The sequence below is a fragment of the Volvox carteri genome (assembly GCF_000143455.1).
Source record: "Volvox carteri f. nagariensis unplaced genomic scaffold VOLCAscaffold_19, whole genome shotgun sequence".
Classification (NCBI taxonomy): domain Eukaryota; kingdom Viridiplantae; phylum Chlorophyta; class Chlorophyceae; order Chlamydomonadales; family Volvocaceae; genus Volvox; species Volvox carteri.
This window is the reverse complement of record NW_003307562.1, coordinates 1,540,432-1,552,471: the sequence shown is the minus strand read 5'-3', so window position 1 is coordinate 1,552,471 and position 12,040 is coordinate 1,540,432. Positions and strand designations below refer to the sequence as shown.

The 12,040-nt window shown below is 53.2% G+C and overlaps 2 protein-coding genes across 2 annotated transcripts in view; one reads left to right on the top strand and one right to left on the bottom strand.

The window, feature by feature from the left end:
- VOLCADRAFT_104800 (uncharacterized protein) overlaps positions 1-3,450 on the top strand; it is a gene marked incomplete at its 5' end in the record, with an annotated part of 15,224 nt that extends 11,774 nt beyond the window's left edge. The window contains 3 exons of the mRNA XM_002950629.1: positions 55-557; positions 1,035-1,432; positions 3,190-3,450. Coding sequence (XP_002950675.1) covers positions 55-557; positions 1,035-1,432; positions 3,190-3,245 — 957 coding nt within the window. The 3' untranslated portion in view covers positions 3,246-3,450. The remainder of the gene's footprint in view (positions 1-54; positions 558-1,034; positions 1,433-3,189) is intronic.
- Positions 3,451-4,630: 1,180 nt separating this feature from the next.
- Positions 4,631-12,040, bottom strand: part of VOLCADRAFT_91099 (uncharacterized protein) — a gene marked incomplete at both ends in the record, with an annotated part of 9,810 nt that continues 2,400 nt past the window's right edge. The window contains 10 exons of the mRNA XM_002950525.1: positions 4,631-4,704; positions 5,804-5,808; positions 6,583-6,650; positions 7,490-7,666; positions 7,806-7,895; positions 9,027-9,160; positions 10,020-10,177; positions 10,645-10,814; positions 11,127-11,315; positions 11,894-11,968. Coding sequence (XP_002950571.1) covers positions 4,631-4,704; positions 5,804-5,808; positions 6,583-6,650; positions 7,490-7,666; positions 7,806-7,895; positions 9,027-9,160; positions 10,020-10,177; positions 10,645-10,814; positions 11,127-11,315; positions 11,894-11,968 — 1,140 coding nt within the window. The remainder of the gene's footprint in view (positions 4,705-5,803; positions 5,809-6,582; positions 6,651-7,489; positions 7,667-7,805; positions 7,896-9,026; positions 9,161-10,019; positions 10,178-10,644; positions 10,815-11,126; positions 11,316-11,893; positions 11,969-12,040) is intronic.

Here is a 12,040-nt window from a genome sequence, read left to right as displayed (position 1 = left end):
ATCACCACGGCCACCAGTTCCTTCCCCAGGGCCCCTCCCTCACGGCCCCCCCAGGCGCCCGTCTCAGGATTGTGTTCGTACGTTTGCTTCTATTGGCGCCGTGCTGATGGCCCCGTGGACCGACCCGCTTGCGATATCTTTGCTAACCGGCTGAGGGATTTTGCAGATTGGGTGGAGAACAGAACAGCTTCCCTTGGCATTAACAACATACCAAAATACTATTACCTTGAAAAGTTCACATGCAACTCCACTGCAAACAGCACGATGAAGGCCTGTGCCAACTTTACGTTGGATAGAAGTGCGGATGACTTCATAAAAGCCACAATCAACGGCGACAACAGGACTTTCAATGAGCCCGGTCTGAAAATTCTGGCGAGCTCCCAGTACTTCAATTTGAAGAGCGGCGTTCGCGCCGACGCCTCCGGCAATCCCGTCTGCAGTCCTTCGCAGTTGAGGGTGGAGCAGTTGAAGAAGCCGAACGGAACTTTGGAGATCTGCAACCTGGATAACCTAACTACTCCCTGCACCCCGCGTCCGCCCACCTCATTCCCGTACTGGTACGTACGACAGTTTGTAGTACGACATAAATACATGAAAATCTATGGTTTTTCTATTGATCATTAGTCTTCAGGTTGTGTATGTGCTATTTCGTGTCTTCAAATCTTACGCTTCTGAGTGTATGTATGTATGTATGTATGTATGTATGCATGTATGTATGTGTGCATGTATGTATGTGTGCATGTATGTATGTGTGCATGTGTGTATTTGTTGGCGAGGTGGGGAGTGTTTCTCTTTTCTCGGGTGTCCGCAGGTGGTTCAATACACATGGCCTTGGTGCCTTAATACGTCCTCTTTGCTCTGCGCGTCCTCCGTCCTTTGTGCTGCATTCTTGAGTTCAGTTGAGGCGGTGGCGGCGGAGGCGGCCCGGTTTCAGTCTGCCCCTCGATTAAACCACTAACCACACCTACCTTCCTCCTTGACATCCTCCTCCACTCCGTACCCTCTACCCGCTCCCTTCCCGTCTTTCCCAACAGTAACTGCAAACAGGCCAACATCACCAAGACGCCGTACTCGCTGTCGTACTCCAGAATGTCCCAGGAGATTTCGAAGGGTACGCTGATTTCGAATAACTACTGCTTCAAGATTACCGCGGACCGGTCGCGCTGCGGCAACGCAACTTGCTGCGACATGAACCTCGACAAGATTGAATGGCTCCTCAACTTCCCATGCTTGCGGTCTTTCCAGACGAAAATTACGATTCGACTTTCCGGCAAGCAACCTCGATATATCGATCCTGTTTGGTCTTCAAGTAACGATACCTCGTTCAAACCGTCCAAGATGATGGCCATTCTCAAAACGACCCAGTTGGGGCTGGATGCCAGCAACGCCAACGGTGCTGAGATTTGCCTGAAGCTGCCTTACAAGGCTAACGGTCAGTGCAATACGATGAGGCAGCTCTGCTACGATGGCGCTGGCGCGGGCTGCCGTTATGTTACTTTCGATAAAACGGATACTGGCTGCTGTGCCAAGAGCTTCGTTAACGGCGCTTTTTAAAAAGACATGCTGACCGATAACGGAGCGTCATGTCGCTTTTGTCCTTGAGATTTGTAGTTCCAGTTCTGGATCCAGAAATGGATCTGCAATCGAGTAGGTTAAAAGAGGTAAAGAGGTTTTACGTAGCTCACCTGGGATGTTAGGGTTGTTCCGGTATAAGCGTGTGGGGCGGGAATTAGCAAATGTGGTCGGGTAGTGTTGGGGCTTGTGGTAAATGGCGCTCCGCAGTCCTGTAGTCATGCGTCAGGCTTCCAAGCCATAAAGGTTTTTGATGATTTTTGGATCGCGTTTCCGGGTTCTTCTTCAGACGTTCCAGAGCTAGCTTTGCTGCAACCTCACCCTTCTGCCCAGGCTTCAGAACTTAGGATTATTGCTATTTTTGCTTCGGAATCGCCATGCGCCGAGAGGGTGTATGCATGCGAGGGGGTTCCATCAACTGTTTTTCACCTTCGTTCGCGCGCACGTGCAGGATTAGTTATGTGTGGGTGGGTGGGGGGTGCTGTGTGTGCGTGTGTGTGTATGCTGGGCATCCCCCTTCGGGCGAAGGGGGAAGTCATCTTCTTCGGTTCCCTTTGGTTCTTCCTCTTTGGTTCCCGGAGATCAGCTCCCCCTTTGGGGGATTGCTTCAGGGGATGTTCGCGCAGGAGGAGGTTTAATGTGGAGCTAAACGAAGAGCTTCTGTGCAGGAGGCAATCAATGCCCGCGATAGGGCGTTAGACTTGGAGAGCAGGAGGAGGAGCAGGAGGCGGGGCAAGAAAGGAGTCTGTGGGCCCCATGACCGAAATGGCACGGTGCCGATGCCGTGCTGTATGTCGTGTGCCATGCGCTGGTCTGTACGCCATGAATATGCGCTTGACCATTCCTCTTTTGCAACAGTTTACATCATTCTTTGTTTGCCAATTGCGTGTACAGATAAAGCTTGGTGTTTCGTTTCGGGGAGCGCTCGCTGCGAATGTCGTTCTCCTAATCGCCTCGTTCGAAGATATGCTGTTGCGCTGGCGGCATCTGTGCTTCTCATTCCGCTTATTATCGTGCTTTTTTTAAGTCACGCGCCAAAAAAGCTTGTAGTCGTGCCGATTGGCGGTCTTTTCCTTGTTAGCCACTTTTCTATTGTCTCTTCTCTTCTCTATTTGTCTTTCGGTTTTTTTCTTTTTTCTCCATCTCTGACGCTCGGGGCTTGCTACAGCTGCGCTATTAAATTCCGCTTCAAGTGCAAAATGTGGAGGACTTTGTAGCAGCAGAGTTGAGGGAATGGAAAGGGCTGGAAATTGATTCGGTTTAGTAAGAAGTGTGCTTGATGCTATGAATGAAACTTAGGTTATCCTGTTTTGTCGTGCTGGGGCGCTGATGACCTGTTCTGGCGGATGCGTTGTGATTGGATGTGATGTGGGGCGCTGCCCTCTTCACGACTGTAGCTGTTGCGGTAAAAGCCGAATAGTGGACTCCGCACCGGCATGTGCGGTGGTTGATCTGAGGACCTTACCTAATACGCAGCTACCTTGACAGCACACCGAGCTTTCCGCCGACAGTTATCTGCTCTTAGCTAACTGTCTTCGTTTTTCGGTGATGTAAAGATTCGTTCGGGTTGCGGCGCATGCGTTGACCGCTTGATGAGTGCCTCTCTTTTGCATACAGGAATAGAACAAGGATTTCGTATCATGGTTGAAAGCAGTGAAATGTGTAGGCATTAGGCGTTGTCTGAGGCAGCAATGGGAATTTTAAAAAACGCAGGAGAACGCGGAATTGCCTAGTGCGCATGTGTAATTCGTAGTTCTGATTGGGCGAACAGCTCAGCGCCCTCTCTCTCTCTCGCTCCTTGTTTCCGAGTGTACTTGATGGATGATGGGTGTTATATTGAGAAGAGGGTCTATGACAGAGCGACTGTAATTTTTAGATATTTTTTATGTCCTCCTACACAACATGTAATCATCGGTCAAATGGTTATATTTGCGTCGATGCCGAGCTCGAGCGCAGTACAACCGCAGACGTACACTGCAGAAGGGAATTCCGGGAATGTCTCTCTCCGTATTAAATGGAGAGCTGACTCTACTCCCAGTCGATATTTTCGCCTTCGAATACGTATGAATGCATGAGTGGTTGGAAGGGTTTTTAAGGTGATGCTGAGTCAAAAGAGCGAGGTTGCGAATTGTGTACGGGATACGGCAACAATTGCACGACATGTAATAAATAGCAAGACGATCCTCATCTTGATTTCCACACAGTCATCTTTCGTCCTGCTTCTTAGTGCCGTACTGTGCCACAGAACAGATGCTGGTTAGCGTTCCGATCAGTTCGAGAGCGGAGATCTCGTAGCCGAGATCTCCGTATGTTGACGTCGTATTTTGACCTTCCCACTCACATGACAACGTCTGAAAATCCTTGGACCGAATGTTAAAATGTGTAATGCTATGTCCCTTCAACATCAAACGCCTTTTCCCATGGCACATCTTTTCCCCTGGCTTCCCGGGTTTGGGTCTGTGTGTCAGTGATGCGTATGTACCTTCCCTATGTGTCCGTATGTATGTGTTTCTGTGTGCGTGGATACGTGTTTGTGCCAGGAGCATGTGGAGCATGGGTTACACGCTGAGCACCGCAGGGGCCGTATGTCTATTTTGACTAACTTTTATTTCCTAGCCAGGCCGCTGCGGGCTTTGGGGGGTTGGGGTTGGGATTGGCGTTGGATGTTATTGGGGGAATTTTATTTCCTGATATGTTGTTGTGCTATGTGACTCTAGTCCGATATCTAACGCTACTGAAAAACACTTGTTGACTTAGATGCGACGGAGCGAAGTCTGTGCGAGTTCTGTGCGACTGCATCAAGTTAATCCAAAAACATACCTTATTGACTATGATGAATCAGAAAGGTTGGCCCTTGAAAACCGGACAGGTGAGTTCATATGGACCCCGAAGGAGTAACCAAATGTGTCGTACAACCGTATTTGAATGGCGAGTATGGCTTGCTTCAGCTCGGTAGAGCTTCAGCTTGTAGCTGACAGTTTACCAACCACCTTTCCCCCATGGACTTGCGGTCGTTATTCCCCCCTCCATCCCCCCTTTCTTTTCCCTTCTCCACCGGTCAGTCAGTCCCAGACACCTCCGCACCGGGCTCGCCTAGCGGCGGGCCGGTGGCAAGTGCTTGCTGAGGGCCGGCTGGACAGCAGGCGGGTCGGGAGGTTGAGGGTTGGAGAGGGATTTGCGGTTGCGGTTGCGGTTGCGGTTGCGGTTGCGGTTGCGGTCGCGGTTGCGGTTGCGGTTGCGGTTGGGTTGAGGAGGGATTTGCGGTTGTGGTTGCGGTTGGGTCTTTTAGCCGCTAGGAGTGCGACCTTGAGAGCTCTGGTAGGGTGGTGCTTGTCGCTGTAGGGCTCAATCGGCTTCCTTGCTAGGGTTCAGGAAGTTAGGGTCGCCGTCGCGTGAGTTTGTTCAGGGAACCGTTGGACGTTCTTTGGGTTGGCGTTGTGCGTCGTCTGTCGCGCGCGTGTTGGGGGGCCGCGCGGTGGTTGTGTGGCGGCCGGTGGGCCGCAGTCGCGCGGCCGTGGTTGGCTGGGACTGTGTTCTACTGCAGTGTAAGGGCCCTTGGCAGCTGGTCTCCCCGCTTCCCGTCTCTACCATTCCAAGCACGGCCAGCAAGCATGCACGTCAAGAGTCGGCAGAGCCACGAGAATACGGTGAAGGGAGACAGGAGCACAGAACCAGCCCACACATATGCGGAACGCGCATACGATGCTGAGCACCACGGAGGGTCCACTGCACAGAGACAGTCGCCTGCGGAGTCACATCTCGTACACAAGGCCACGATATACGTCTTGTACTGGCCAAAAAAGAAAGAAATACGTTGAAGATGTCGTTTATTTTTATTAATTATTTCGTGTCGAGGCGTATATTTTAAAAGAAGGCTTCTGCTGGCGATGGACGATACCATGGGTGATTAACTATAAGGTTTTGACTGTACGGCAGCTTTATCGAGTTGTTGGAATGTTGGCTGATGCAGTTCCGAAGGCGGTTCAGGGCGGTCCAGGGGCCCCGTGGTGTGGAGGGTTGGGAGAAGAGGGTTTGGAATTGAGGGGGGGGATGTATCTCGCTGGTACTGCGCTGGAGTGCTGGGTGGGGTCATGTAAGGCCTTTTGGCCGCCCGGTAAGCACGTGCCGGCCATGAAGAATGTGTATGCATGTATGTATGTATATTATCTGTATGTTACTAGAGGTGGGTGTCGCCTAATTTCTCTCTGAGCCGCCACCGCAGGGTACCCACCTGCACTGCATCCCCGACACCACACCATGCCACGCCTTACAGCGTTCCGTACATCCCGAACATTCTGGGAAACCCTAAGACTCTACTTGACTGCACCAATAATCTTATTTTGCAATAGAACCCCCCCGTCCCCCTCGCGGCCATACACAGCCCCAAGGGATGCGGGGTGTTATCCACAACAACACCCCCACTGCATATTTCATCCGTTAAATGAGCAAAAGCCACTACCGACGCCGCTGCCGCTGCTTCTCCCGCCCAGGGGGTTTCCAAGACGCTGCATTGTTCATCATGACAACGCAATGTACGGCAGTGTACAGGTGCAGCAACTTACACAGCTGCAGCAGTGTCAGTAATAGTACCGATACCAGTCGCCGAGGATTGGCAGCAGCAGCAGCAGCAGTCAAAACCCACACAGGCCGCCAACGCTCGCTCGCTTTGATTCCACATCGCCAGCCACGGCAGGTCATCCCCTTGTGTTCGGTTGCGCATGGCATTTCGAAAAACTCCCAACCCTCGTCCCCAATCCCCCCCCCCTCTCACAACAGCTGTACAGCCCAGTGGAACATAACTTTGTTACTGTCAATGCCACCAATCGTCATCCGTACAATATCCCAATGTACGAATCATAAAAAGAATTAGCGTGCGTGCACATATCAGTGTATGTGTGTGTCTGTCTGTTTGTCTGCAAGTGTGCTTCATCTGTCTGTGTGCGTGTGTGTGTGCACATACACGCACACGTGGGAAAACACACGACGGACATCTCCCCCCCTAAACCCCACCCGACGAAATAAGATCGGGTACGAAACCGCCGTACAGGTGATGAGATGGCGCCGCCGGGCGCCAGCGCCTGCGCCACCGACATGGCGGTGATGGTGATGAAGGTGGTGGGTTTGCGCCACGTGCACCCATGCACGTGCATATCTCACATATACAACACGGGTGAGTGTGTATGTATGTATGTATGTCTGTGTGAGCAGTTTTGAGGATCGCGATCCCCTCATCGTTGCCCCCCTAGCCCCCTTCCAGTCCAACTTTCCAACAACTCTCCCAACCATGGTGGTGGTGATGGCACTGCCGCTGCCGCTGCTACTGCTGGTGGTGCTGCTGATGTTGTTGTTGGTGCTGGTGATGTTGGTGGTGGTGCTGCTGATGTTGTTGGTGGTGCTGCTGCTGATGATGAGGAAGTGCGATATTGAGATGCAAACAGCTAGGTAGGTAGGTAGGTAGGTAGGTAGGTAGGTAGGTAGGTAGGTAGGTAGGTAGGTAGGTAGGTGGGCAGCAGCCCGCTAGGCAATGTACAGCGGGTGGTAGAACGCAGCTTGAGAGGGAGGGAGAGAGGTACTGGTGTAGATAGAGGAAGAAATGAGAGATTGACGGCGGCGTCGCCGTGGTCGTTGTGTAGTGGTGTAGTGGTGGTCGGCCCGGCTTCCGTCCTCCGCGGCGGCCGAAGGGGCCCCTCCCTCCTCCCTCCCCCCTCCTCCCTCCCCCCTCCTCCCTCCCCCCTCCTCCTCCCCCCTCCTCCGCACTGCCAAACCACATCAGCAGTCATTCAGCACCAATTTGTACGACAACACCTGCAAGAAAAATACACCACGTGCCCTATCACGTGTGCTTGGAACCGTCTTTCAACCGATTTTATGACATAAATTTGAGCACGGTGAGGATTCCGTTGGCCTTCGTCGCCACCTCCATGTCAGCGTGCCCGTTGAGGGCCTTGATCTTGTCCGTCGTACCCAGCTTTTCGTACAACTCCACGACGGGGTTGACGGCAGGCGGCGCCGCCGCCGCCCCCTCCCGGCCCAGTTGGACAAGCAACATGCTGGCGGTGTACGTCATCACCATCTGGCCGCGTTTTAAGCCGTCCTGGAAAGGATCATAAATGGATTTCATACATTATTTGGGTTTTAGGTTTAGGGCTTAGGGCTCAGGGCTTAGGGTTTTAATCTGCTTAACTGGCTCTTCAAAGCGTGTGTGTGTGTGAGCGAAACCCCGAGACCCTCACCGTAAGGCCCTTGAGCAGCAGATCCAGCCTCGCAGCGGGAGCTGAGGGTTCCATTTGGTTGTGGAGCTCGTCGAGAACGCCCGCGGCAAGCTAGGGTGAGGAATGTGGGGCGGGGAAGGGGGAGCGGGGGGAAAGAATATGAGGCAGGCGGCTGGCAGAAGTTAAGGCTTGACTTCTGCTCCCGGAGGTTTCTGGTTCAAATCCGCCTGCCGATCTCTCGGGTGTGTGAGGGGTGTTGAATTGGGAGGTGGCCCCCCATCTTGTGGACGGTGTAGGACGTGATTATAGCAGTGTGCGAGCTGACCAGGAACTACGTTGTGGCGCCGTTGATCCGCTAGATTTGGTTGGATGCTGGTGGTGAGTTGCTGAACCCAACGAATACATTCTGAAGTTGGATGGGGTGAATGGATTAGGGTGCCCCTCTCGCAGGGGAGAGCCGGGAACTGCCTCCAAGGGAAAGGGGGCCGCTGGTGAAGCTATACCACCCTGTAACAACATACATACATACATACATACACACATACATACATACATACATACATACATACATACATACATACATACATACATACATACATACATACCCCCTCGACGGGGGCTATCTCCCCTGGACTAGCCCAGGGAGGGAGAGGCGGAGGAGGGTAGTAGTCTCAGGAGGCTGTTTGGCGTCTTGTGGTGTGAGCTCTTTGCGCTCTTTTTTGCGTGAGGATTTTTGAGCTTGGTGACCTCCCCAGCCCGGGAAGACTCGTCGGGCTCCCGGTCGCCCAAGTCCTGGTAGCGAGCTCTCTGAGATGCTCGGTTCGTTCGGTCGGCAGGAAGAGCCCCCCAGTTGCGACTTCGTTTATGTTAGGAGACCAACGGGCATAGATCCCGTCTAGTTGGAGCGCCAAACAAGCGCTGTTGCGTGCCGGCCGTCGTTTCCCGTGCGGCCTGACCCGGGGGCGGAGTGCATGAGACTAACCAGCCGTATGCACCCGCCCCCCGCGCTGTGCTTCGGCCCGGGGCCCCCGGCTTTTCAGCCCACAGTGTAATCAACGTCATACATACATACATACATACATACATACATACATACATACATACATACATACATACATACATACATACATACATACATACATACATACATACATACATACATACATACATACATACATACATACATACATACATACATACATACATACATACATACATACATACATACATACATACACTCACCATCCCCTGCACCGTCGCCACCTCCGCGGCCACTACCGGGTCCCAGGCATTAGTCAGCACGTACAGCCCCTCCATTCGAAGCTCCTCATCCGTACCCGCCGTACGGAGAAGAGAGATAACCTCCGTGAAAGCACCTGAGTGCGCGTTGTGTGTGTGTGTGTATTTGTAGTACATGTGGGCGGGGGAAGGGGTGAGGGAAAAATATAGGGGGATGTGGCGGATGTGAGTGCGGGTTTTTCACGGGTTGGCTGTAGCGAGTGTTTTGTCATTGGTGCTACACTCCCTCCCTCTCCTCCCCTTCCTTTTCCACACGTCGTTGGTTCCGGAGGGGAGATCTTCCTCCGGCGGGTTGCCCCTCCGTTTCGTACTGCGGAGGCAACCCCCTCCACACCCGCCCGCCCTCAGCCCATGTGGCCGTGTCAGCTGCTAACTGTCAAAAAATGACACGAAAACACACAACCATACATACATATAGGCAGGCGGCTGGCAGAAGTTAAGGCCTGACTTCTGCTCCCAGTCGATCCAGTCGACCCGGGTTCAAATCTGCCTGCCAGCTCCGCGGGTGTTTGAGGAGTGATGAAATGGGAGGTGACCCCCCATCATATGGACGGTGTAGGACGTGATAATATCAACTTGCGAGCTGACCAGGAACTAAGTTGATGCGCCGTTGATCCGCTAGATTTGGTTGGATGCTGGTGGTGAGTTGCCGAACCCAACGAATACATTCTGAAGTCGGATGGGGTGACGGATTAGGGTGCCCCTCTAGCAGGGGAGAGCAGGGACTGCCCCGGGAAAGGGGGCCGCTGGCGAAGTTAACCACCCTGTAACAACATATATACATACACATACACACATACCCAGAGGCCTATCCCCACCAAAACTTCCTCCCGGGTAAACCCCTCCCCCTTCCCCCCAAACACACACACACAGACACCTTCACCCCTTCAACCCCCCACCACATACACATACATACACACATACATACACACGCACCTGCTTCCAGCAACGCCTGCACCGTGGCGTTGTTACCCCCTGCCACATTGGAAAGAGCAAACAGCGCCTCCATCACCATGTCCCGCCGACCCGCCTCCTTGCCACGACGGAGGTACGACAAGAAGGCGGGCACACCGCCGGCCTCCACCACCTGGCCGCTGTAGTCTAGGGAGCGCATGTATCCCGTACAGAGCGTCCCCACACACAACAAGGAAGGGGTCGCCAAAGGGGAGAACGCCTCCCTGCATATTTGTTTCCCCCGTGTGTGTTTTCCCGTGTTTGGGGGTACATGTAGGAGGGAGGGGGAAGGGGGGGGAAGGTAGGGAAGCGCGCATGTTAAGCGTAAACGTTTTGATTGAGTGCAAGTCCCTACAACATATAATTACGACACGAGAGACCCAAAACCTGGAAAAAAACCTGGAAAAAAACAAACTGAAGACCCAAAATTAGCAAATGATGAGAAGTGAACATAAAATTGCAAATTGAGGGTTTCGATATCATCCAATCCAAATCCCTGAAAAAACGTACATCTGTAAGATAAGAAAATCTAAAAAAAAGTAAAAAACACACACGTGCTTCCCTTCCCCCTCCCATCCCCCCTCCTCCACTTCCCATTCCCCGCCACCTTATCCAAGGCACCAGTCTTGGCAGTGCGGGCAGTGCTTGTCTGAGATGCGACTTGTTGTCCTCGTTGGAGCCCAGGTACGCCAATACCCAGCACAGACATGACAAGACCTCCTTGTCGGTCTCGGGGCGGGAAAGGAGCAGCTCCGTGGCCAGGGGGATGACGTCGACCTGAGTGGGCCGACCGGTCGTACATTGGGGGGGATTTGGGGGAGGGGGGGAGGTGATCATCACCCGCGTCATCACTATCACCCTTTCATCAAATTCGTAACGCCGTCTCTCAAGTTTCCACTCCTTATCTATACTAACCACTTTTTGCGGATGTGAATCGTTCTTACAGTACCCACCACCACCACTTGGTGGCACCGCCCGATGCCTGATCACCAACAGCACCAAATCTTTGATACGAGGCAATGGATAGCACCCACCCCTCCCCCCCTTTTCCCCCCCTCCCCCCCTTTCCCCCCCTCCCCCCCCCCTCACCATTTCCTTCTCCCTCTTGTGTTTGGCCAGGTTGTGCAGACACCAGGCGGCGCAGCGCAGTACGGATGAAGATCCAGATCCGGATCCAAGCGCGGATGCGGATCCAGATTCGGATTTGCAGCCGCCGCTGGCGCTGTTTTCCGCTTCCAGTATCGCAATCACGGCTCCCAGTGCCCCGGAATCCAAAACCTGGAAGACCAAACAAAGTTTGACACACATGAAAAAATGCAAAGGAATTGTACATTTTTAAGAATTCTCTAAAATGCCAAACAACTTATGAAGGGGTGCGGTATTATATAGGGGAAAATTAGGTCAATTTAATCTTTAGCCTTCACATATACACGTGCATGCATACAAACATACATACACGCAAGCTCACACTTGGGCCACAATGATGGTGCGGGGAGCCCCCACATCGGCCCTGACTGTCACTATCATGCCACATACCCGCACCCCTCCGTATTACTTAATGGCCGCCCCAGCACCCACAAACACCACCTCACCCAGCATCGCAACAACCATTGGCATGGCACTCTCATCGCGGCACAGATCTTTGAAACCATCGCACAGCATCAAGGCTCTTCACTTTCGGTTTCTGCAATACCTCTTTATCTAGCACACACGCCTCTAACCTCCTTTCCCCTCCACCCTTCCCCCTCCCCTTCCCCCCCTCCCCCCTACCTCCACCCTCTCCCCTCCCCCCTCCCCTTCCCCCATCCCCCCCATCCTCCTTTCCTTAGCACACACGCGGAATCAGCTCCACTCACCTCGGCTGCCAGGGTTTGTGTCTTATACTCCGGATGGATAGACCCCGAGACGTTGGCCAGGGCCCACAGAGCCCGCTCACGCAGCGCCGGGGCAACCGCCGCCGCTGGTGCAGCCGGCGTCGCAGATGCCGTACCGGCCCCCGCTAC